At 34.7% G+C, this 26,724-nt stretch overlaps 1 protein-coding gene across 1 annotated transcript; it reads left to right on the plus strand.

The window, feature by feature from the left end:
- The first annotated feature begins 13,051 nt into the window (after positions 1-13,051).
- LOC149580046 (AP2/ERF and B3 domain-containing transcription factor ARF14-like) lies at positions 13,052-17,484 on the plus strand. The gene is made up of 2 exons (XM_089788638.1): positions 13,052-13,258; positions 15,855-17,484. Exons 1-2 carry the CDS (start codon positions 13,169-13,171, stop codon positions 17,307-17,309), a joined length of 1,545 nt encoding a protein of 514 aa, XP_089644764.1. The 5' UTR covers positions 13,052-13,168; the 3' UTR covers positions 17,310-17,484.
- Positions 17,485-26,724: the final 9,240 nt, after the last annotated feature.

The following is a 26,724-nucleotide window of genomic DNA, read 5'->3' on the forward strand; positions in this document are numbered from 1 at the left end:
CATCGATGCTTCTGACTTTTCAATGGGAGTAGTACTTGGACAAAAGGAAGACAACCTCTTCTATTCAATCTACTACATCAGCAAGAACTTCACTGGAGCTAAGGTAAACTATATGGTAATAGAAAAAGAATTTTTAGCTATTGTTTATGCTATTAATAAATTTTGGCACTACATTACTGGTTATAAGGTGTTTGCTCATACTGATCATTCAACAATTCAATTTTTGATGAATAAACCTATAGCAACTAGTAGGTTTATCAGGTGGTTGCTTTTATCACAAGAATTTGATGTTACTATACTTGATAAGCCTAGTCAAGAAAATGTGGTTGTAGATTTCTTGTCCTAGTTACCGCAGTCTGAAAATGAAGTTGTTCCTGTTGATGACTCGTTCCTTGATGAACACCTCTTTTCGATTTTTACCAAAAGTCCATGGTATGTTGACATTGCCAACTATTTGGTTACATACAAATTTCCACTACACTTCTCCCTTTGCGAGCATCATAAGTTGGTGGGCCTCAGCGGACAATATACTTGGATCAATGGTCTTCTATTTCATACCAGCATCAACAACATCATGCACCGATGTATTCCTGAGGAAGACATCTTTGATATTCTCTGTGCCTATCATACTAAACCTTGTGGTGGACACTTTACTACTCAAAGGACTACTCAAAAGATTCTAACTGTACGATATTACTAGCCTATGCTCCATAAGGATTGAAAGTGTTATGTTCAACATTGTGACCAATCCTAGCACATGGGTTGTCCTACATGATCAAATGAAATGCCACTTCACCCTCAGCTCTCTTTTAAACCTTTTGATAAATGGGGTCTCAATTTCATTAGACCTATCAATCCACCTTCCAAAAACAAAGAATATATTCTTGTTTGTACAGATTATGTCACAAAGTGGGTTTAGGTGGTTGTGCTTAAACATGCTCAAGATACCAAAGTTGCTAAATTCCTATATTCTAAGATCTTCACTTGCTTTGGTGTTCCATGTGAGATTACTACTAATCAAGGACCTCAATTCACTTCAAACCTCATTGCTGCATTAATCAAAGAATATGAAATTCGCCATAGAAAATCATCACCTTATCATCTTGAAGCCAATGGACAAGTCAAGGTAACTAATCGAGAACTAGAGAATATTCTTACTAAAACTACTGCATTTCATAAGTGTGATTAGGCCACACGAATTCATGAAGTTGCATGGGCCTATCGTACTACATGGAAGACCACCACTAGTTTGACCCCTTATGAATTGGTTTATGGTAAGAAGGTTGTACTTCCTATTGAGTTTGAGATTAAGACTCTTTGAACTGCTCTTCAACTCAGATTGAGTCTCTTTGATGCTCAAAAGGAATGCCTAACACAACTCCACTCCCCTGATGAGTTACGTCAAGAAGCACTTCTTCATACTAAACTTGTTCAAAATCAACGAGCACTGTAGCATGACAAACACATTCATCAGCATTCTTTCTAGCCTGGAGATTGGGCACTTCTATACGACTCTTGATTCTAGGATTTTAAAGGTAAATTTCATACAAGATGGCTCCAACCTTACAAAATTGAGCATGTATATGACAATGGTACAATTATGCTTCGCACTATGGACTCTGAATATCACAAGCTCCTCGTTAATGGTAATCGATTGAAGCCATATAAGAAGCCTCTCTCGAAGGAAGCTTTCTTTTTAGAATTTGCTAAGGAACTCACCATGGTTCCCTTTGGTCTCCTTCAACATTGCTAGAACATATCTATATATATATATATATATATATATATATATATATATATATATATATATATATATATATATATATATATATATATATATATATAATTTATATTTTAAAAAATAGAAACACGAAAGAGAGAGCACAGAAAATAGACCTCCAGCAATACACTCTGATGGCTGTGATAGGAGGTCTATTTGTTCCTGTCGCCCTTCTCTTGGCGTCCCTTACTCATGGGCCTCTTGTCGCTCTATGTCTTCCAATGGACTACACTGCCACATGTCTCTACACTTTGATGAGTGTTTCTTCGCAAATTTTTTTACAACAAATATTATTTACTCCTCACGTGTTTGCTATCTCTTTCCTTGCAGTTGGCGGCACTTTCCTTTTCTTAATGGGCAATCTTCTTGGATTTGTTGACGTCTTCGGATCGTCCTTCCTCGTTGTCACCATGTCAGGAAGTATTCTCTTACCTATGCTTTATTTCATGTATTTTATTTCTTTGATGATTACTTAGCATGACCTGGATAGATCAACCACTTAAGTTAGGGGAGTTTGTGCCAGGTCATCATTTCCACATATTCTCATAAGTCCTTTTGGGTCATCATTTCCACGATATTAACTACATGCTCCTTTCCATTATTAAGTGTTTGTGGGTTCTATGCTAGGTCACTTCTTACATGAGTCCTTTTTTCCTAAAATTTAATTAAGATTACCTTGTCATTATTACCAATTTTGATGGTATCATTCTCATTTACTCTATTCTCTGTTGCTAAAACCATTTCATACTTCCTGTCATTTTCGCCATTTCTTTTTGCATTTTTCCTACTATGTTAAACTTGTTCAACCTCTATCACTTGTCATCATGGGGGGTGGGGGGGGGAACATCTTCGCTTTGAACCAAAGTCCTTAGATAAGTTAAATGCTAATGAGGAAGCCTTGAAAATTTTTGCTCATGCTAGATGGACAAATTTATTTGAATGTTTGTGTAGATTTGATATGACCATAGCCACAGAGTTTGCTACGAGATTTCAGGGAACCCATGCTACGGTCCGGGGACTACAGTTTCCTGTGAACTTGCAAACTATTGCAAAGGTCACTGGTCTACCCCAAATTGGTGACCATTTCTTCCCTAATCCATCATCAAGGGTTACAGATTTAAAGCCTCATAAGAAGTAGTTTCTTCAGCGAAGTGAATCAGTTGAGAATGTCCAAGGAGTAGCACAAAAATCTCTACTAGAGCCATGGGATGTTGTTGCAAAATTTCTAATTCATTATATCACTTGTGAAGGATGCTACAAGTATGTATTTGCCCACCATTTCTGCCTCATGTTACATTTACGATATGGTGTTCTTGTTAATCTTCCATATTACCTATTCTGCTCCCTGAAGCGGTCTTGTGACCAATATAATTGGGGTCATGTTGATTCCTTGGCTCACCATGGGTTAATTAAGCTCATTATTGACCATAATCTTCGTTTGGCTCAACCTATCCTAGAATGGGATGCATTTGTTAACCAAACCCATATAGAAGACCCTCAACTTCCTATTGTTGATCAAACCCTCAACGTTGGCCCTTCTAAGAAGCGATGTTTGAAACCTCTAAGCCTAGTAAAAGAAAAAGCCCTAAAACCCAAAAGGAAAATAGGAAGTGAAACCCAAAAACCTAGCCCACATCCTATTGTTACTCGGCAAAAGCAACATACCCCTAATAGGCTACAAGGATTAGTTGAAACCATAGGGTCTGTATGTGACATGGAAATTTTGGGTACAAAAGAACCGCAAATAAATAATGCCCAACTTTTAAGGAGGTTGAGAAGCCAACAGCGTAGGAACAAAAAGCAAAAACAACAAAAAGAAGACTTTACTGAGCATCTAATTTCAGAAGAAGAAGAGACACCTGAACAAAGAGATGAGAAAGAAATGGAAGACTGTGAGAATATTACTAAATTGGGTGAAGGGATTAGCGAAGAGATTGGGGAAGAGACTACACCATAGAGCATGAATGTTCAGATTAATGAAGAAGAGGGCGTTACAGAAAATCAGCAAGAGAATCCTGAGATTGAAAAATTACAGGAAGATGTTCATCAAACAACTGAAGAGAGGTACTCAACAAGATAAGGATGTAATGAAGGAACATCCAACCACTAATATTGATATGGTTCTTTACCAAGAAACACAAAGTGAGCATCCTCCTCACGAATCTTCCCTTGCAATAGTTAATGTCAGTAGTAATATGCCCATGTCGCTCTTATAGTTCAAAATGATTTTAATCCAATTGCTACAAGAATAGGTGGATTTCATGGAGTTCTTGACACAGAATAGGGCATGTCACTTTTCTCTAATGCACAATTAGGGCAGATTGTTACTCAACTCCAACAATCCAATTAGCGGTTACAGTTACAATTGCAAGCACTCGTTTCTCAAGAAAAGGGAGCCACTGATATGACTAGAGCTAGAGAGAACACAGAGATACTGAATGTCAAGCCTATTGGATCCAGTCAATCACCTCATTTGCATGAGGACATGCAAAGTCTTTAAGCTGGGGGGAATGATGGGTGTGCAAATGTGCTTTATTTTTGTACATTCTTTGTACATTTTTGCCTTGTCTTAAGCCTGTCCTAGCCCCTATTATGCCATTAATCACTAAAGAGTATAATGCATTTAATAAAGTCTTAAAGTTTGAAATATTTCTTGAAGAGTGGATGGTTAATGCAGAAAATATTGATACATCTTGACTTATTCTACTACAGGAACTAAGGATGCGAGAGTATGGAGCCAACTGTTTAGTTGGAGGAGCTATTTGGAAGCTGTAATTTTGCTATGTTATTTTGGGCAAGTAGTTCTAAATGTCTAAACAGATAATTTTTTGGCTGTATGTTATCTTGGCCAAGTTGTTTTGTAATCTGTTATGTTTGGCCAGCGGCCAAAACAAATCATTATCTATATTTAGGGAGCAGGCCATTGGCCATTCTATTTTAGTTATTAATATGGTTAAAAAATTTAAGCCTACATAAGCAAATGTTAATCGAAAGACAATATAGACATGATATATGAAAAGACTTTGTTTATATTATCTCTGAAGTCTATGATAAAAGCGTGGAGCTTTTGTAGCAATTGGTTTTAGAACCTCTCACCTTGCAAACCAGAGGAGGGCCCCCTCTCAGGAAACTTGGTGAGATTACTTTAGTTTGTTTTGTGAGTATTTCAGTATTGATTGATTTTGTGTGTTCTTTGCAGATTGAATCGACTGTGTGCATTTATAAGAAGTTTATTGCATAAATGTTTGTTAAATAAATCTATACAATGCTTGTTATTGTTAATCGAGGATTCAATTGTCTGATGAAGTAATTGGTTGCGACATTCTTATGAAGTAATTGTTTGCTATATATCATTATTATGTTGCTGCATAAATCTATTACAGAATATTGTTCGCTGCATTCTTCCTACCGCATCCATCTAGTTATTGAACCATAATACTCATAATACTCATAACTTTCTATCACTATTCATAATACTCTTTGTCACCACTTATCATACTTCCTGTCGCACTCTATATTTAGAACCAGTTTGTTGTAAACAACCTCCTACCGCCACTAAATCTCCTATCACAATCTAAGTAGATTACAACTCTTAATCAAACCAACTTTTAATCAAACAAAACTTTGCAATAGCATTCATAAAGACATTGTGTTTAATTGTTTAGAAGTGTGTTAATAGGAATCCAAACTTTAGATTATAATCCATTTGCAGAAGTAATCTTAGATGTGTGGTAATTTGGACAATTCAATTTATTAGCAAGTAGTAATTTGCATTCATAAACCTCTTGATTTATTATTTTCACCCTTTGAGAAAATAGTTGTTATATCTCTCACGAGTTTATGAATCCCGAATTGACATTCTTAGGGTATTGTTGATTCGATCATATACCATCAAGTTGAACCTCAATTTTACCCAACACCTATTTTTGGTTTTCTACATCAAATCCTATTTTTGATTTCTAGATCTAGAATCATATTTTTTGTTTTTATTGTTTATCTACCTAGCATTTTAAATAAACTAAACATATAATATTTCTTCCATTAATTACAATTTTAACAATATTTTCTAACATTTAAACTAAAATACAACATATAAACATAAAATTAATTATTGTATACTAAAAATAACAAAATACCCATAAAAAAGCTAAATAAATTCATAAAACTAACTAAATATTAAAAAAAACTACTAATAATTCATCAAAATAACTAAACAATCATTAAAAATAACTAAATATTTATTAAAAATACAAAAATGAATATACCTAGTACGTTGAATGCTCGAAGGAGGTTGAAAATGCTAACCCAGAATGATGATGTAACTGCAAACGTCACAAACTTCACTCCAAGCACTACTGCAAAACCGTCATTGTGATAATGAAATGTAAAAATGGTAAAACAACTTTAAATTTGTCATTTTTCATTTGGGTTCGGGGTTTTAACGAGCTTTGAATGAAGTCGTTGGGGCTTCAAAGGAGGCCCTAGTGGGTCCATGGGTGGCAAGGGCTTCGTTCAAAGCCTCCATTTCGCTCAGAGCCCCTTAAAATGATTCTTCCTACTTTTCATCTAATTCATTCATGATGAAAAGTGGGATTGTGTATGGTGATCTTGTTATGGTTGTTGCACTTATTGATTACATGTTTCAGATTTAACAAGGTTGATAAAATTTGTTTTAATTGGATAACTGATTCACACCCCCCCCCAATTTCAGTTATCTTGGTGGACTTTACTTTCTTAGAAGAAGATGGCAAGTCACACAAAAAGAATTTGATCACACCCAAAAAGTCATCTATGAGCATAAAGTATTCTTATCATATTGATGTACAAGTTGTGTTTTATGGGAATAGAAAGGTCTTATAACATTCCCCTAAGACAACTACCTAACCAAGGGTTCTAACACATTTTTGATGTTGGATTTTATCCAAATTAGACAATGTAAATTCATTAACATCACTCTAGTATCCACAACGAAGAGATAGAAAAGGAAATAAAGGTGGCGTTAAATATGGGGCACACCATGCTATTTAGTATAGTTTAATTTCCTCTTTAGTACTACTAGTGAAGAAGAAGTTAATGGGTCCATGATAATGTGTGTTTCAAATATCAATAATTAAATAAGAAAATAACCAACAATACATAACATGTTCCTTGGATCAACAAATTGATGAACAAGCTACACATATTTCTACACTCCTCAAGGATTGACTTACACTGTGAATAATATTAAATTAAAATGAGTGATGAATTTTTTTATAACATTTATTATATGGTGTCATTGCTGACACCTCAACTTTTTTGTCATATCATTTGGATTGACTACTTCCCTAACAACCTCCAAATCATGTGCGAAGAAGGTATCATAGAAAGAAGCAAATAAATTGTATTATTTGGTAAGGCTTGTGAGGAACACATTATTAACTTAGATCAAGTCATGAACATAACAAAGCATCACTCATTACTTTCTAAATAATAGAAATATGAGTGTGAGATTAAGGAGATTTTGTATCTAGGACATGTCATTAGTGAACAATAAGTTCAAGTGGTCAAAAGATCCAAGTCATTTATGATTACTACGCCCTAAGAATGTGTTAAAACTAAAATGGTGATTTCATTTCAAGTCTTTCAACTTCACTAATAGACCAAGGGCACGTTGACACTATATTATTTCAACTATATAGTTTTTAAAGTCAAACTCATTAACCCATGTTTCATGAGTAGTGGTTCATAGTAACCCATCTCTCATGAGATTCAATGGAACACTTAGTATTCATTGCATCTAGGTAATGCTCGCTTGGGCCTTCTTAAAAGGCCACTCATCCTAATAACTCCAACTTAAGCATGTTTAATTATGAAGTTTTCCCAAGGTTAAGTCTCCTCAACTCCCAACTCTATTTAGCCATAGATGATTTACATTCTATTTTTCAACCAATTAATCAAATTGATATCTACATGGCCTTGTTCTAATAACACTATCATAGTTGATGAAAGGAAGGGAAAGGGACTTGTATAGTCCACGATGCCAACCATCTATTTTTTGGTCTATATAAGATTCGAATCATACAAAACTATCTTGTACTCCATACACGAGGTGCCTAACAGTACTACAAATGAAGACGTACAACCTTTGAACTTTCAAGAACGCACCTTCTCCACTCCTAGATCAACTCACATTGTACCTCTCCTAGTACCTAGTGCTACAAATGAAACCTAGATACCTTACCTCTTGTGAGATTAAAAACATCTTTTTCAAGGACACGAAGTCTCCATTCATGTATCCATGTGGACAGTACCCTACCTTGGCGTAGTTGAGCTGTTATCTCTATGTAGAATGGAAATGAACCCCACCACATGGGTGACCCATAAGAACATTTAAGCCACCAAGTGCCATGAAGTCCTAGTCACCCTAGCGGCAAGGGAATAGATGAGCCTTTAGTAAACCCAAGTCACTTCGAGAAATTTAACGATCCGATTGTGAAATAGACAGCTATCAAATATCTTATGGAAAAGGTGAGGGAGACCCACAAGACATTGTATGTCGTTAAAAACATATTTTAAAAACACTGCCATATAATTTTTGTTTCACTATTTTCGGTAGCCGCCGTGCTGTTTTATTGCATGCCGTCGACGCGTGTAGGGAATTTATGTATTGTGGAACCCAGTGGTTTATCCGTGTCTAAATTTCTCAATCATATGAGAGGAATATCTCGTGCACGTTTGAACGAGTCTCTTGCAATCATATATGCTTTTCACAATATTGTAAATTTTCATTAGTTTTCTTTTTCATAATTTAGATTAGCGTTTTAAAAACATTGTAAGAATAACATTGGCAATATCTACTATGTGAAAGATTACATCACAATATGTTAGTATTGGACATATGTGTGATAATAGATATGATGCTTAAATTTGTATCACTTAGGAATACTATGGTGGTGTTGTTAGATTTGGTGATGTTAAAGAAACTTACATTGTTGGTTAAGGATCTATTACATTTGATGCAAAGAATAACATTGGCAATATCTACACTGTGTAAGGATATATGTTGAGTGTTGGACATATGTGTGATAATAGATATGGTGTTATCTTCAAGAATAACTTGGATGTAAAATTTAAAAGAGATTTGAAAATCTAATTGCAATTGAAGAAATGGCTTGAAGGAGCTTCAAAATGATGTTGTTTACTATCTCAAACCAATGATAGTGTTCAAGGAAGTTCCAATCTTGAAGGAGAGGAACAAGAAATATGTTTTTGTTAAAGTTGCTATACTTATTTGACTTTCTATTGCGTCACCCTTTACCATTGTGAAAAGGGGGATAAAAAGAAGAAAACACAATTTAACAAAAGTTATGTCTACTCAAGGGGAGTTTTTGGCTATAAGTCTTTCTAGTTTTGAAAATCTTTTATTTTCAAAGTGTTGTTATTTTTCCATCAATGAAAAAGAGGGAGATTGTTAGACATATTAAGTTGTTGTTAGCATTGGTTGCTATTGATGTCAAAATTTTCATACCAACATCCTGGCAATATCAGTTGATTGTTGACGATTATGCAATAGGAGTTTTGGTTATGTACAAGATAGGTTCAATATGAATAGTTTTGGTGTTCCATGGTAGGCGTATTGAGCTTTCCTTGTGGCCTATATTTTTTGGTGTACATTTATGCTTTTAGTGATCAATATTGTATGGAGTTGTCTATTGGTTCTATGCTTGCAAGGTTCTTCTAGATATTTTTAATATTTGCACTGTGGTGCAACCCATCAAATGATTTTAATATTTTGGCTATGTCATGCTCTAGAGAGTTACTATCAAGTCTCATCATCAGTGGGTTTGGATATTTTGTGGACCAAGTTATGGACTTTGTTGTGGCATTCATATAATCTTGGTGAATGTAACATGTGCACTATACACTTCTTAATTGTGAAATACATTTGAATCTAATGGTAGTATGTTATAAAGTTTTCTTAAGTGTCTCATAGATTTTGGACTAATGGTAATGTGTTAAATATAATTTCAATAAATTGCATCACATGTTTGGTGCGGTCGATATATGTATGATCAAATATCTATATAAATAAAGAAAACCCTTTTGTATCTAAGGTAAAAATGTATGGTATGAATGCATGAGAGTGGAGTTTAGTGCAAGCATTTGTGGCAAAGATTCAAAGGTAACATGATTTTGGTATATTAGGTTGTTAAGTGGTTGAAATTGAGGTTGCAGAAAAAGGCCTCATATAACATGTTGTAAAATATTGGTGCATGATGACAAAGGATCAGCATTGGCTCTTTTTTGTTGGTAATATGTGTGCTAGCAATTAGAACAACTACATGCATACTCAGATGTAATTCTATCAGTTCATCCTTTATCAATGAACTTTGTATTGATAGTTAACCATATTCATATTAAATGATAGTTATCATGATCAATAATGAGCCAACCTACAATGAAAATTGAGAGTGAGCCTTTTATAAAAATACCCCTTAACTAGTGTCATCTTAATCATCGTTTATTTCATGAGAATTAAAATCTATGCAGTGTTTCTCAATTTGGGTTTCCACATAAAATGTGGTGTTCTTTATGTTGGTGATTATATGCTTTCATGCTTACATCTATTATGAATGTTTGATGTGGTCAATTGATGAATCAGAAATTGATATTGTTATAGTTATAAAGTGTTTCAGAATAATGATTTCACCCACCCTCTCTCAGTTATTCGACATGTCCAACACTTTCCTTCTATCTTGTTTTCGTAGACTTTGCTAGTTGTCAAGTACTTTCTAGTGTTGTGTTTATAAGGAGGCCACGCAAAATGTATCTTTACATTTTTGTATATGCAATAATCATAACAAAGCAATATTATGATAATTGTATCACTTTTTAATAAATCCAATTTTTAAACTAAGGAACATTAGTTCTTATATATTTATTTTCTTAATAGAATACAAGTTTATTTATAAACCACCTAAATAAAGTTTCTATCAATATCCATTTTACTATTAAAACTTTTTTTAATTACCTACATATATAATTTACCCCCTATGAAATATTAAACACTCACAACAATTAATTAGCTAATATCAAATCTATAAAAATGAGGACACCAATTACATATAAGTTCTACAAAATCCAAGACGTCTTTATACACATTTCCTCTTTAGTAAGCTAATTAATTGAATAAAAAAATGACTTATCAAAAAAAATGATTATAATTTTTAATGAAATAGTCAATACGTATTTAATTAATATTGGAAGAACAATTAATTGATTAATTCAACAAATAGTATTGATTTAATTATTATTACAAATAGTATACAAGATAAATCTAAAGTGATGATGACAAAAAATACATGTTTGATGTTTACAATTATAGTATTTAATGTTTTTTTAAATATCTCCAATAAACTCTTCTCTTATTGTTGATGATATTATAATGTAAGACCCATTTTGCTAGCATGTGAACTTTTTGTTTTATAGGTTAACACCCTCATTTCACTACATAATATTACCAAAATAACTAAGATACTTTTAAGATGATTTTCAACATCTACTTTAATTATTATATATTTATTTTTTGAATTTATATTTATATCTATTTAAATATTAGAACTTTTTATAATTAATTTCTTAAGATTAAATATCAATAACATTTAATTTTCAAATTGTACATCAAATCTGAAAAAAATAAGAGACTTGTTAAATTTCATGAACTTTGAGTTCTATAGGACAAGCCCCTCTTTAACCTTATGTGATTGAAAATTGAGCATAAACAAATTACTCACATATAATTAAGGAAATGAGTTTTTATAGTCTACTATTTCAACTATCTAATTTTGGGTCTACTTATGGTGACAATAATATGGGACTCCATCCTCCTCCTTGTAATGACACATAGCTATGCTACAAATATGTTGTACATACCTTACTCTTATAAAAGTTTAATTTGCAACCCCTCTTTCGAGAACACAAATTCTTCATAGTGGCTATGCAAACACTAAAATAAACAGTGCAACAATAGACACTTTTTAAAAAACTATGACACTTTTTAAAAAACTATGTAAAAATACCTCCTAGAAAACACCCCATTATCCGATCTTATTTTTGTCATAGATACCAACAAATTACAACCCCAAAAATATGAACATATGTACCAATAGCCAATCACGCATGTATAATAGTCGATTTTTTTAATTTTTTTGGTTGGTGATTGACCCACTTGTGCACCACTATTGCAACGTTTCATAAATACTATGGGACATTTAGCCACAAGTACTAATATTTTTGAGTGACTTTTGGTGCAAAACATAGTAGGTATTGGACAAGTATTTTGAAAAGGCACTTTTGGACCTTGCCTGATTACCCAAAAACTAAAACCTTAGCTTAAAGCCCTTCACTCACCTACAAATTTATATTGAAAAAATCTACAAAATCAGACTTACAACTTAAAAGATTTAGGTGCATGAAGGTAGCCTATATGACTAGTGAGGTTTTTCCTATGTACTTTTATTTTGATGACTACATAGACACTTCTGCACCACTAAACTAATTCCAATTGTACAAACCTATCTTCTGACCTAAAACAAAGGACAACCCTAAACTATATATTAAATATTAAATATCTAACATAATATCTAAAACAAAGGACAACCCTAAACTATATATTAAATATTATATATCTAACATAATATCTTCACTTGTACTTTGTGAAGAATCTGACTCAACAAACATTTGTATATTGTATAGTGTATCATAGGCAAGAGAGTCGGTGGAGGGGGGCGGGGAGGGAGAGGAAAACATAACATAATATCCACCTCGCTACCCGAATTCAGATAACAACTTTAGAAGTAGTGAGGTCAGCAAGGAAGAGTCAAATAGTGTGAAGATGTGTTGGGAAACAGGACATCTGTGAACTTGTCAATGATTTTCATGTCATTGTTTGTTGCAGGGCGCACAAATCCTGCAAATTGGCCCAGTTGAGACCATCAGTAAAGGACTCCATGCATGCTCATGCTCATACGCATGCGTATACTCATTCTATGCTATTACTATTTGTGTATTTGAATTGCTACAAGTCTACATCCATGAGAGTGTAATTAGTATCCAATTTAGCAATGAATCCACATTAGGGCTTTGTACTTTGTCCCATCGCCCATGGATTATTGTTCGTGGGTCCCTTCTTGCTGTAACTGTTTGACCTCTTGAGTTTGCAATATGAATCCCAAGCAGTGGATATTTCTTGAAGTTTCTTATATATGCATGTCTATCATGCTGTTTTTCCTCACAGCTAGCTATGTAATGAAAAAAAAAAATTTGGTCTCTTCTTCAAAATATTCTACTTGGAATCTGTGTGTATGTATATTCAGGGAATATACACACTGATTGTTGGAGTGCAGCCTTATGAGTATATGTCCTTTTCTGCTGGAAACAAGAGAAGTGATTGTGCCTGGAGAATTCATGGATTCGACCAAACTGGATTTCCTGCTGAAGGTGTGTAATGGGTTCTCTGCGTTGTTTGTTTGTTTCGGTGTGGTGGTCTGTGAGAAGCTTGTTTTCATGAAGATGAACAGGTGTCCTTTTATGATAATAGGATTGCAAAACGAGTTCATATTCTGTCATTCTTTATTATATTTTTGAATAATCATGTAGTTTTGGATAAAAATAGAATGCCGGTTTAGTCATAGATTAGTTTAAAGTTGAAAATTGATTGTTTCTTGATTAAATTGTGTAAGTTTTGATATTCTTAAATTAAAAGCCAGACGCCTTCAAGATTCACTCACATGGACTGTTGAAAATTATGTTTCCTCCTCAGATATCTTTATAAAAAAGAAGTGCACAAGTATTTTTCAACATTTGTAGTTTCAGAACGCAACTCTGTATAATTTAGTTTACAGCAAAATTTCAGATTACACCCATAAAAAAATGAGATGTCAGATTGTGCCAAGATCTCAAAGAATATTTTTTTATTAGTTTTAATATATTACCAAATATACTAACAAACAACCTTTTAGTAAGAAATATACATAAAAGAAAAACACAATCCAAAATATGGATAGAAAAGCTATGGGATGGGATGATGGATTAGATTTGTGTGGTCTGAACGTTCTCTTTCTCAAAACAAATTCTTAGTTTAAGATGACAATGTTCTGACAATCTTTTCATTTTCAAGCTCTTTATTGTTCAATTCATGGTTGTTGTTTCTATAGCTTTTTATGAATAGACTTGAAATGTACTTGCGTTCTCTCTTATACTATAGACATTCTAGATTGTTTTACTTCCAAACATCTAAATTTTAGATGTTATTACAGTTATTATCTACCCATTTTCAAGCCTTCTACTGTAACTTGACAGGTTTAGTTCATTGCTGATGTTTCAGTTGTGCGACGGTTTTCAATTCATAGCTAAAAATTAGATTTGTGAGAGTTTCCTGAATCTGATTACGTTTCTGGAATGTATTTGAGTTCTCTCTCATGATACTGATATTGGGGTTTGTATTTCTTCAAGAACTTTAATTTTAAAAAGGTATTACTGTTACCTTAATTTTTTGTTTGAAACCTTCTGATTCTTGATCATATTTAATGAAATGTATTCAATCATTGCCTAGATTAGATTGTGAGAGATTTGTTTCCCAATTTGACTTTGTTAGAGTTGTGTTTCTTAAAAGCTTTAATTTTAAGATAGTATTACTGCTATTATCCATTCTTTTGACAAATTAAATAAATATATATGTTCATCTCCACTCTTTATGTGAGTTTTTCATTTTCATCACTATAGATACAGATAAGATTGTGTGAAACTTTCTTCCAAACAAATTAGATTCCTCTTTCTGAAAGCATTTGTGTTCTATCTTGTGCTGTTTACATTTGGGTTTGTTAATTTTAAGATGACATTATTGCTATTAGCTTTCCATAGATTGCAATATTAGTGTTATATTTTCGTTCAAAAGCCTTCTATTATTGGGCCTTTGCTATTATTTCTAATTAGATTGTATGAGAGTTCTGTTATTCGTTGCGGTTGTTCCTAGATTAGATTGTATGGGAGTTCTTTCATTCATCGCTGTCATCGCTGTTGTTTATAGATTAGATTGCTGTGAGTGTATTTTCCAAATCAAATTTGTGTTTAAGAAATTTATTTGTGTTCATAGTTACCGATTGGATTGTGTGCAAGTCTTTTCGAAAATCAGTTTCTCATTCTAGAATGTACCGTATTCATTGTTGCAGAGCAAATTAGATTGTGTGCGAGAGTGGTTTTTCTGCACAATCAGAATATATTTGGGTTCTCATATATTTTCTTCTGCCACTAAAATTTGAGCTTGCCCTTTAAAATTGTACCAAAACTCTCATTTCCAAATCGAATTCAGTTTCTGGTGTCTTCATTTGTGTTCTCCCTTATGTCACTGAAATTTGAGTTTGCGCATTTGAGATTGTGCCAAAAAAACTCTTTCCCAAATCGAATTCAGTTTCTGCAATGTCTTCATTTGTGTTCTCTCCTATGCCACTGAAATTTGACTTTGCCCATTTAAGATTGTGCCAAATCTCTCTTTCCAAATCAAATTTAGTTTCTACAATGTCTTCATTTGTGGTCTTTCTTATGCCACTGAGATTTGAGCTTGCCCTCTCTTTCTCAAATCATATTCAGTTTCTTCGATGTCTTCATTTTTGCTCTCTGTTATGCCACTGAAATTTGAGTTTGCTCATTTAAGATTGTGCCAAAGCTCTCTGTGCAAATCAAATTCAGTTTCTACAATGTCTTCATGTTTATCTTGTGCCCACTGAAATTTGTGTGTGTTTGCCCATTTAAGATTGTGACAAAAATTTCTTTCCCACATCAAATTCTGTTTCAGAAATTTATTTGTGTTTAGAATTTGACGGAATGAACATCCCTGTCCTTGCGAAGAGGTCCAGCCGTAAGACTGGTGGTGCTTCTATGTAAAACGATTCTATGAAAGACCTCTAGACCTCTATCAGAAAAAATGGATGTTTTCCTATTCGAGCCAAAACACTCTGTTTCTAGTCAAATTATGTTTGAGGAATGTAATGGTGATATCTGTTACCTGACTGACATTTGGGTATGCACATTTCCACAGGAAAAGCCAAAACCATGTCCAGACGTGAGCCTAACCTTGGCGAGCTGCAGCAACATAGTAGAGATCTCAAACTCAACAGTCAGCACGAGCGATCACAGTGCTGAAGAAGAAGAACATGGCGCAAGCACCTCAGATTCCTCATCCTCCCTACCTCAATCGGCAGTCCTGGACCGAATGGGCAGCGGAATAAGCAGCAGCGTCCTTTCAGGATCAGGGGACTCACGAAACAAGAACACCAAATCAGCACCAACACAAGCAATTCAAAGAACAGAACCAGGAAAACTTCCCTCATCGCACTACAAGGGCGTAGTCCCACAGCCAAACGGCCGCTGGGGAGCCCAAATCTACGAGAAACACCAGAGAGTGTGGCTGGGCACATTCAATGGCGAAGAAGAGGCCGCCAAAGCATACGACATGGCGGCTTTCAGATTCCGCGGCAGAGACGCCATTACCAATTTCACCCCTCTCGACGAACACCATCCAGAAGCCCTCTTCCTCCGCAGCCATTCCAAGCCCGAAATTGTCGACATGCTCAGAAAACACACATTCCATGACGAGCTCTACCAATCAATCCACAAATCCGGAAATGGAAATGGGGATTCATCGATCGTGGGTTCGAGTCCAGCCCGGCGACCTGGAATTCTCCCGCGGGAATACATGTTCGAAAAAACTGTTACGCCCAGCGATGTGGGGAAGCTGAATCGCCTGGTGATCCCGAAGCAGCACGCCGAGAAATACTTTCCTCTGGATGTTGGGTCCGGCGGGAAGGGCGTATTGATGAGCTTTGAAGATTCAACGGAGAAAACATGGCGGTTTAGGTATTCATACTGGAACAGTAGCCAGAGCTATGTGCTTACCAAGGGATGGAGCCGTTATGTGAAGGAGAAGCGCCTTCAGGCAGGGGATACGGTCACATTTGAGCGCTCCATTGCCGGTGCAGGGTACCTCTTCATCGGATTTCGCCGGAGGCCGTCGATTGCTCGGCCCAAATCGTCGGCTCCCAGTGGGATTTTTCTTGCCAGGGAGGTAATGGGCACATTCCCGGGCTTCAGGCAGTGGATTCCTCGAGGTTTCTGCTCGCCGCCGCCGGCAATCGGTGTCGCCCACGGTTCGAATCCCGGGGTGCCGAGCTGTTCGAGTAACAATTTTGGGGAATCGTCTCCATCTGTCAAATCGTCGGCAATTGATGGGAAATGTTTTCCGGTGGGGGTGAAATCTTTGAAGTCGTCGGTGGAATTTGTGGAGCTTGGAAGGGGTAATTCGTCTTCCGGGGTTTTTCTGTTTGGGGCCAGTTTGGGTGGAGGATCGAAGCCTTCGACATTGAAACTATTTCCGTCTGGTGTGGATGAGGAAGAACAATGGAGGAATTGTGAGACTGGTGGGAAGCGAAAAGGGGCGGAGGAATTGCATTTTGCATTGCAGGTCGAGAAAAAGCAGTGCCCAGGAGTTTGGTAACGAGTAGATCGAAGATCTCCGTGTCAGTAAATTGTAACATATATATGGGAGGGATCGTAGTGTATGATCCCTTTTTCAGCTACCAAAATTTTGCAAACACAGCAAGCTCAAAATGTATTTTTCTAATTTTCCAGTATTAATTTCAGAAAAATAATATGGGAATTTCATATCAGAATGTAGACTGCAGTAACAGTTTGAAAATGGGGATACAGCAGAAATGATATTATGGGAATTTCAATGTCAGAATGTAGATTGTAGTAACATTTTGAAAATAAGGATATAGGAGAAATGATATCAAAATGTAGAATGTAGATTTTTAGTAACAGCTTGAGACCGAGGATATGGGGAAATGTTATTATGGGAATTCCATATCAGAATGTAGATTGTAGTAACAGCATGAAAACGAGATATAGGAGAAATTACGCAGTAGTTGCGGGGTCTAATGAATGCTACATTATTCATTACAGATTCTTCCTAATTATCAGTTATAAAAAAATTCTAAAAACAGTACTCATAGCCAATCACGCATTTACTAATAGTTGATCATTTTTTTAGTTTCTTGATTGTTGATTGGTCAATTTGTGCAAAAAATACTATTTTTTTGGTGAGCAACTATTAGGGGATGAGCATAATGTGTCTCGGGTGCACATTTTAAAATGATAATGCCAAAAATCAAAAGGTGAGCTTTAAGGTCTTCACTCACCTACAGAGGTTCACTAAAAAAATCAGCAAATTTTGACATACAGATTCAAAGTTGTAGGTGTCTAAAGTTACCCTGAGCAACTACTGGTCGTCTCTCCTAGTTGGAAGAAACGTTGGCAAAAAGTGGAATTCTTGGGTACTAATTTTTATCATCATAATTCTTAGGAGTTTTTGGATTAAAATGTGTTAACAATTGTTCGGACAATTGTTCGGATCAATGTCAGATTGTGTTCTATGATCCATCACAATGTTTAGATAATGATCCAAAGCTTTATGATGGATCATAGAGGATGATTCAAAATATTGATCAAAATGGTGATTGGAAACATTGTGATGAATCATAGAGCATGATCTAAAACATTCATAGGTAAAATGTTAGGACATAATTGAATCCAAAGGCTACCAAGCACTGAATATAAGAATGACATAGACAACAAAAAGCAGTAACAACTACAAGAATGGACACAAATTTACTTAACAATTAACAAATAACATCAATGACATTTGTATAGCAAATTGAGCAAAGGATAATCTTAATCACTGAGCTAATATCCTTTTGATCTTTAGAAGATGCTCCAATTGTACTTTCAAATTCTCAATGTTTTGTGGTAGCTTCTTTAACAAGCTTCTTGCTTACAACCAAGATTTTAGGATGTCAATGCAAATTTTACAAATATAGAATGTAGCAACAAACTGCAAAAAAGGGACATAGCTACAAGAAATTGACTTGGTAAAGTGTGGAATGCTAAACAACATTGTCACATAGAATAGAAAGAAGCAATGACTACAAGAATGTGAAAAATACTAAAGATCCTTTTGTTCTTAAGAAGCTACCTCAAATGGACTTTCAATTTCTCAGTGTTTTGTTTCAACTTATTTGACAAGTTTCTTGCTTACAACTGAGGTTTTAAGATGACAATGCAAATTTTCAAATATAGAATGTGACAACAACTGCAAAAAGGGGGCATATCTAGAAGAAAACAACTTGGCTAAGATCAAAACACTTAATTAAAACATGTTCTTCTTAAGAATATAAAGCAGCAACAATTGCAAGAATGACCAAATACTACTTAACAATTAACAAAACATTAATGGCATTTTCATAGAAAATTAACCAAAAGATAGTATTAATCATGGAGTTTTAGAGATCATTTTGTTCTTTAGAGTTGCTCCAAATAGACTTTCAAATTCTCAATGTTTTACAACAACTTATTTAACATGTTTCTTGCTTACAACTAATGTTTTAGGATGGCATCGTCAAACTCATGCATAGTCGATTCGAGAAGCTTTGCATAATAACATCATAGACTATAGAATCCATACATCTACAAATATCACAGCCATGTAGTCGAGCTTTTTGTTGAGGTGTCCAAAATGGCTATAATTACTGATTAACTAAAATCAAAATGCAATGGTTTATTCATTTTAATTACAGTTCAAGGCCACATTGTCAAATATGATGTCATATAAGCATGTTGTTGAGCACAACAAATGCTGAGAAAATCCTTACTTAAAAATAAACCATAAATATTATCCACTACATAGCTTATTGAGTGAACAACAAACTAGAAAACAATAACACATGAATGCCAAAAAAAATTATACATGGAAAACCCAAACTGGGAAAAACCATGGTGACCACTTGCCCACAAGGATAAATCATTGATATATAATTTGATTGCAAAGATAGTAGTAGATCAATACTCTAAATATGTAATTAGAGGCACAAGAATTATCTCAAGATTGACAAATTGACGATAGATCTTAGCCAATATATGCCTTTGAATCATCGTGGAAGGCTTAATTTTGGCCCAAAGTACTCAAAATATTACAACGACCTCCAAACTTCAAACACTTGTAGTTTTGTTCTTTGATGTCCAATTTGGACAAAACAAAGGTTGACCCTAGGTAGTTTGACCTCTTGAAAGCAATGAAAACTCATATTTGCACTAGCAAGCTCTAAATTTGACTAACAACATAATGACATGAAGAGGACCCCCAAAACATTTACCAAAAATTACACTCAAATATCTTATAAGACTATCAAATGACACTTAAGATGACAAGAATAAATTGAATTCTCACTAAGAAAGCAACATAATAACTCGTATGAATATAGCTTCCTTGCTTAAGTAGAGAAAGGTGATGCATAGGAATGATTAATTTTATGAAAAGTGTCTTAGTCTTATGACATGATACATAAAGTGATAACTTATCACCCACATAACATGGAGTGATAGATGTGTGACATGTCCACTAAAGGAAGATCATCCTAAAGTGTCACATATCCACTAAAATTGAATTTCCTTCAAAATGGGAGGTGGTTGTGCAACACATCCACTAAAAGAGTCTTACTATCCAAAGGTGGAAATCGCACTAAAGGTGAAATATGATATTGCGATAATATCATTGAAAGTGGAAATGGTCATATGTGGTCTATAAGTAAAACTTAACTATACATGTTGTAGGAAAAATAATTACTAGTTACAATACTTAAACACACCAACAAATACAATAGGGGATATGACCCTTAAACAACATCCCTAGACTACATTTTATGTTTTGAATCCCATATTTTAAAGTCTTCCTCTTGGTAAGATATGTCATATTCTTTGGATGTATATCTTTGATTGATTTCCCAGCTAAAATGCCAGATAAAGAAGTGAAGCTAGAATATTTTGAGACGTAGGAAATTGCAAAAATAATCATAAAACCTATCCCAAAGGAGACTTTTGAGTATTTCTTGTAGAATTTGGGTGTGGTTGCTTTTAACTCTTGATTCAATAAGATGTATAGGTTAAAGGGGAGTGTTGAATCCCTACTATAAGAATAGTTGGTGGTCTTTCATAATGCTTTTTCAAATGGGCAATGACCTAAGGGGAGAAAGAGGTTCTGATGCAGAGCCACACCTTGGAAAACTCAAGAGGAATCAGTCACTCAACTGAGTTGCTTCAAGGGGCGTCTACAACCTTCAGGATCACACACGATATATTATAACCACCCATTGTGATTTGAACCAACTATTCTTATCATTATTATTATTATGAAAACACAACCAAAGATACCTTAGACTCAACTCATAAGACTCCTATAACCATCCACTAGATTCAAAACTTTGAAAATAAATCCCCCCAAAAATTTCTTCTTGCTGCCTCTGGATAGACCTGCACTCAGACATGAATAACTTTCGAACCAGAAAAGATTTACTCAATCCAACCATTGCGATTTGGCGTAACTAGGTTTCAAACAACATATAAAAATTTGAGAGAAATCCAATGGTTCAAACTTGAGATATTGACCCCGCATCAGAGTACATTTTTCTGCAAAACATTGTTTCTTGCTGTCTCTAGATAGGCCTGCACTTAGACATGAATAACTCTTGAACCAGATCAAAACTCTTCAATCCCTCTGGTGAAGATGGGCGTAATTAAGCCTATAATAACATATCCAAAGCTCATGAAAATCCAACGGTGCATTTGGGAAATATTACCCACGCACTGAGATTAATTTTCTGCAAACATACCGAATTCGACCCAAAACTAAAACTTTTTAATCTTCTGCAAACTATCAACTTGTTTCCAGTGAGAAGATAAGAAAAATCCGTTCAAAACTCAGACCATCGAAAACTTGCACAAAGACAAAATGAAAAATCATTCCATATCTCTCCAAATTCGATTCCTTCTCTACATAGCCGACTGGCTCTCCTTTTAAAATTGACTTTCTTTTCCTAATTAAAGGATGTGAAACGTTTTCTTCTTATTTTAGAAAAGAAGAATGTCTTATATCCAAAAAAAGGATAAGAATCTGAAACGTTTTTTCTACCAATATTAGACAGTCGTTTTCTAAGTCAGGAATATTCCAAAAATTGCCTACTACCTATTATTGGATTCTAAAAATCATTAAACACTCCACCTACGAACTAAAAAAAACTATTCTAATTTAAGATCCACACACCTGGTCCTAGGTGGCTATATCTGGAGAGCTTATCGAACTGCTACTCTAGGTATGCCACCACATGTAGGACGTTATTACAAACTTCAAAAATTAAAAGCATTTAAAACATAACATTAAATTCCCTATTACATTTTCAACAATGTTGCCTCCTATAGCGTTTCTCTTCTCTGCCACTGCAGCATACTCCCCTATAGAATTAATCTCAAGTCCTCTTGAGATGATGTGTTGTAGAAATGAATCTCATTCTTCTTTCAAACTTTCCAATTTCTTTGAACTAGGATGAGCATATCTACAAGAAAAACAAAAATAATATCCAATTTCTCCACCTTGTAGCTTTGATTCTTTAATGCTGTAAATGTCACAGAAAATTCTCTAGCATGATTCACTATACATGAAATCTGCACCCCTGCATAAACATTATTAGAAGAAAACATATCATCAGCATTAAGATTATTTGAGTTCTCTTTTTGAATATGAGCTTCCTTATACACCATGTAATGTGCATCATATCTATCTTCATCAATAGTAACCATAAACTTATCTGCTTCTTGACTATCAACCAGTTTCACATCTTGAATCTTAAGAATCGTATTTATCTCTTCTTCCTTTATTAAACATTTATCATCATCTTGATCTTCTGTAGTAATCTCACTTTCAAATATCTCTTTCTTATTACAACTTTGTTCAAGAACAATAACAATATTGCACTCTTTCCTTTCTTCTTCAAGCTGAGTTTCCATACTACTGCGATACCTTTTCCATTCTCCCACAATGGCTGCAAATTTTCCCCATAAATCAGATTTTTCTTTAGAACTTGCTGTTACACATTCCTTAGCTTCATCTTCATGCCATTCCTCTTGACATTTTTCTTCATTATGCATATTTAAGGCTTCATCAGTTGCCTCCAAAATCTTTTCCATAGGAGTACCTTCCAACATTGTACTCTTCTCTATTTTCAAAGGACATGTTACTATTCCAACCACAAATTATTCACACTCAAATCCCATAGGACTTGTCTCATTACTGCTCTCACCAATAGTTACTTGTTGCACTTCTTCTTTCTGCATTTTATTTTTTCTCAACTTAGCTTCATTCTCTTCAAGTTTCCTTCTCAAATTGTTTATCTCCTCTTCTATCTTGCTTAGCTCTTCTCTTTTTTTTCTCCTTTCTTCTTTCTCTCTTTTCTTCTTTTCCTCTATCTCCTTCTGTTTAGAATCCTTTCTCTATCGATACCTTCTAAAAAGATACAATAAAGCTGCTTCTTCTTGTCCCATCATTCCTCAGCTAGTTTATTTTCTTCTTATCTAGTCTCCTGGACTTCTTCTCAGACTATTTCTCTCAATCTTTAACAATCACACAAACATATACACAACTAATTTTTCCCAAACCTTTTGCTGAGCTCTAATACCAAAAATGATGCAGAGCCACACCTTGGAAAACTCAGGAGGAATCAATCACTCAACTGAGTTGCTTCAAGGGGTGTCTACAACCTTCAGGATCACACACGATATATTATAACCACCCATTGTGATTTGAACCAACTATTCTTATCATTATTATTATTATGAAAACACAACCAGAGATACCTTAGACTCAACTCATAAGACTCCTATAACCATCCACTAGATTCAAAACTTTGAAAATAAATCCCCCCAAAAATTTCTTCTTGCTGCCTCCGGATGGACCTGCACTCAGACATGAATAACTTTCGAACCAGAAAAGATTTACTCAATTGAACCATTGAGATTTGGCATAACTAGGTTTCAAACAACATATAAAAATTTGAGAGAAATCCAACGGTTCAAACTTGAGATATTGACCCCGCATCAGAGTACATTTTTCTGCAAAACATTGCTTCTTGCTATCTCTAGATAGGCCTGCACTTAGACATGAATAACTCTTGAACCAGATCAAAACTCTTCAATCCCTTTGGTGAAGATGGGCATAATTAAGCCTATAATAACATATCCAAAGCTCATGAAAATCCAACAGTGCATTTGGGAAATATTACCTACGCACTGAGATTAATTTTCTGCAAACATACCGAATTCGACCCAAAACTAAAACTTTTTAATCTTCTGCAAACTATCAACTTGTTTCCAGTGAGAAGATAAGAAAAATCCATTCAAAACTCAGACCATTGAAAACTTGCACAAAGACAAAATGAAAAAACATTCCATATCTCTCCAAATTCGATTCCTTCTCTACATAGCCGACTGGCTCTCCTTTTAAAACTGACTTTCTTTTCCTAATTAAAGGATGTGAAACGTTTTCTTCTTATTTTAGAAAAGAAGAATGTCTTCTATCCAAAAAAAGGATAAGAATCTGAAACTTTTTTTCTACCAATATTAGACAGTCATTTTCTAAGTCAGGAATATTCCAAAAATTGCCTACTACCTATTATTGGATTCTAAAAATCATTAAACACTCCACCTACGAACTAAAAAAAAACTATTCTAATTTAAGATCCACACACCTGGTCCTAGGTGGCTATATCTGGAGAGCTTATCGAACTGCTACTCTAGGTATGCCACCACATGTAGGACGTTATTAAAAACTTCAAAAACTAAAAGCATTTAAAACATAACATTAAATTCCCTATTACATTTTCAACAATGTTGCCTCCTATAGCATTTCTCTTCTCTGCCACTGCAGCAGGTTCTACTCAAAAGAAATTTAAAACCATTTTTTTTTAATAAGATGTGTTGTCCTTTGTCATTGATTTCAAGAGGGGAGAGTTATTCCATGCATATACATCCCTACATTTTCACTTAAGAAAAATATTGGGTCCTATCTTTTTCATTTTTATTTTCCTTTCTTTGTTCTTATTTAGTTTTTCTTTGTTCTCTCTAGAGTATGTGACTTTGGATTCTTCCCTCTTTTATCTCCAAGCCTTGTGTTCTTGGTCTCTATAATGTTTTTTGGTATCATGGAGGTTGGATGTTTGATCCCTAGAGTGCAAAGTTAATTGAAGAATGGAGTACTAAGGCATTTAATGTGATTTTTTTACCAAGTTATAAAAGACTTTTTGAAGGTAATTTTTTACTCACCAAGTGATCAAAATTTATTTCAAGAGTGATTTTGCATCCGAGAATTCAAACTTGCAATTTTGAGTGTTTGTGTAGGGGATCAATTATGTGAAAAGTGCTTTCAAAAAATATCTTGGCCAATTTGTGTGATATTCTAGTTAGGTAGGTTTTTTCCTGCATTTTGTTAGGATAGTTTAGGTTTTTCCTTTTGTTTTCTTTCTTTTTATTGCTCAAGACTTGCTTTTAGGGTAGCTAAATAAGGGGGTTTAATATGAATTCATTTTCCCTTAAGGCATGTAAATTTTATTATTCTAGGATTTTCTATACCTTTGTTTCTAGTGTCAAGTGTTTGATGCCTCAATTTTGCGTTTGTAGAATTATAACTTTTTCAATATGCTCATTTTGTTCCCTAGATCATACATTGTTGTTGATCAAAAGCTATATTTTGTATGTGTTAAATTAGGGATTTCTAGGGTTTCTTGTTATCTATATGTTCTAGATGTTTCTATTTTTTTTATAGATGTTACACATGTGTAGTTAGATGTTAAAAGTGTTATCTTAGGACCCCTTAGTACATAATAAGACATTTTAAGATACTCAAGGCCCCTAGAGACACATAAGACCCCTTGATAGGATCTTTTATGACATGAGGTTCCTCAAAAAACCCTAGATTATGACCTAAAACCTCTTAAGAAGCCTAAGAATGACATGTTCTCATTTTTTAGCGTGGAGCTTGACAAGTCCCCAAGTGGGAGATTATTAGCTTGTGGTGACTAACCAAGTAAGTACTATACACTTGCCATGTGACATAGTACAAGGCAGGAGAATCCCTAAAGGAGATGTCCTAGCCCCCAGCCAACAACTACACATCGAAAACACAATGCAAGATACATGATCTAATACCAAATACAATAACAAACATTAAATACATAACATGAAATTAAATACTTAGGATAGGCTCTAAGTTTACAATGCATAATTAACTCATAAGACCACATCAGAATATGCACACTTAGACATAGGTCCACATGTCATCCAACTATCCAAATCCAAGAGTGCACACACCAACTCCCTTGAATCAAATATCACGAATACAATCTCCAAAGTTCTACCAATAAATTAGGAACTCATGACCAAAAGTCGCCAAAATAGCTTTAACTCCAAGATGATGAACCCAATCATCACACATTATTAAGGAAAGGTTCCCCAGTATGCCTCGAACATATCCCTTACCATGTGAATCATAACTCCAAAAACTTGAGCATGAAGCCCCTACCAACAAGATTGCTGACTTCCCTAAGATGCTCCTACATCACCATGTATCCTTTAGGGTTTGAGGTTGGGTCGTGCTTTGAGTGGGGATTCAGAAATGGAGCCCTTGAGGATTTTTTTTTGGATATTAGCTAACATATTGTTGTATCTTCTTAAAATTGAAGCACTTCCATGTTAAGAGTGTTTAGTCCTTTGAGTAAGTGGTCTGGGGTCATGTCAAGCACTTTAAATGGGTCTTTGCATGGATCTGGATGTTTTCCCTCTATTCTGCTTCTCTCTCTTTATTTCTAGCCTATTTTTGACAACTTTCTCTATGAAACTGAGGACTTTGAAGTTTTCTAGGTCAAGGACAACCTTTTAGGTCAAGGTTGACCTCAACCCTAACCTAGGATAGGGTCAACCTCATCCTTGACCCCAAGTCCAATTTTCAATTTCTGGGAGTTTCAAATATCAAGCTT

Source organism: Cupressus sempervirens, chromosome 1 (assembly GCF_028749045.1).
Source record: "Cupressus sempervirens isolate cs-2001-9-10 chromosome 1, ASM2874904v1, whole genome shotgun sequence".
NCBI classification, from domain to species: Eukaryota; Viridiplantae; Streptophyta; class Pinopsida; order Cupressales; family Cupressaceae; genus Cupressus; species Cupressus sempervirens.

Bases quoted from the DNA above. Each gene is read 5' to 3' on its own strand.
- LOC149580046 (XM_089788638.1), top strand. From the start codon at position 13,169: ATGAGTATATGTCCTTTTCTGCTGGAAACAAGAGAAGTGATTGTGCCT. The intron at 13,259-15,854 runs GTGTGTAATGGG...ACATTTCCACAG, and splicing joins AACTGGATTTCCTGCTGAAG to GAAAAGCCAAAACCATGTCC.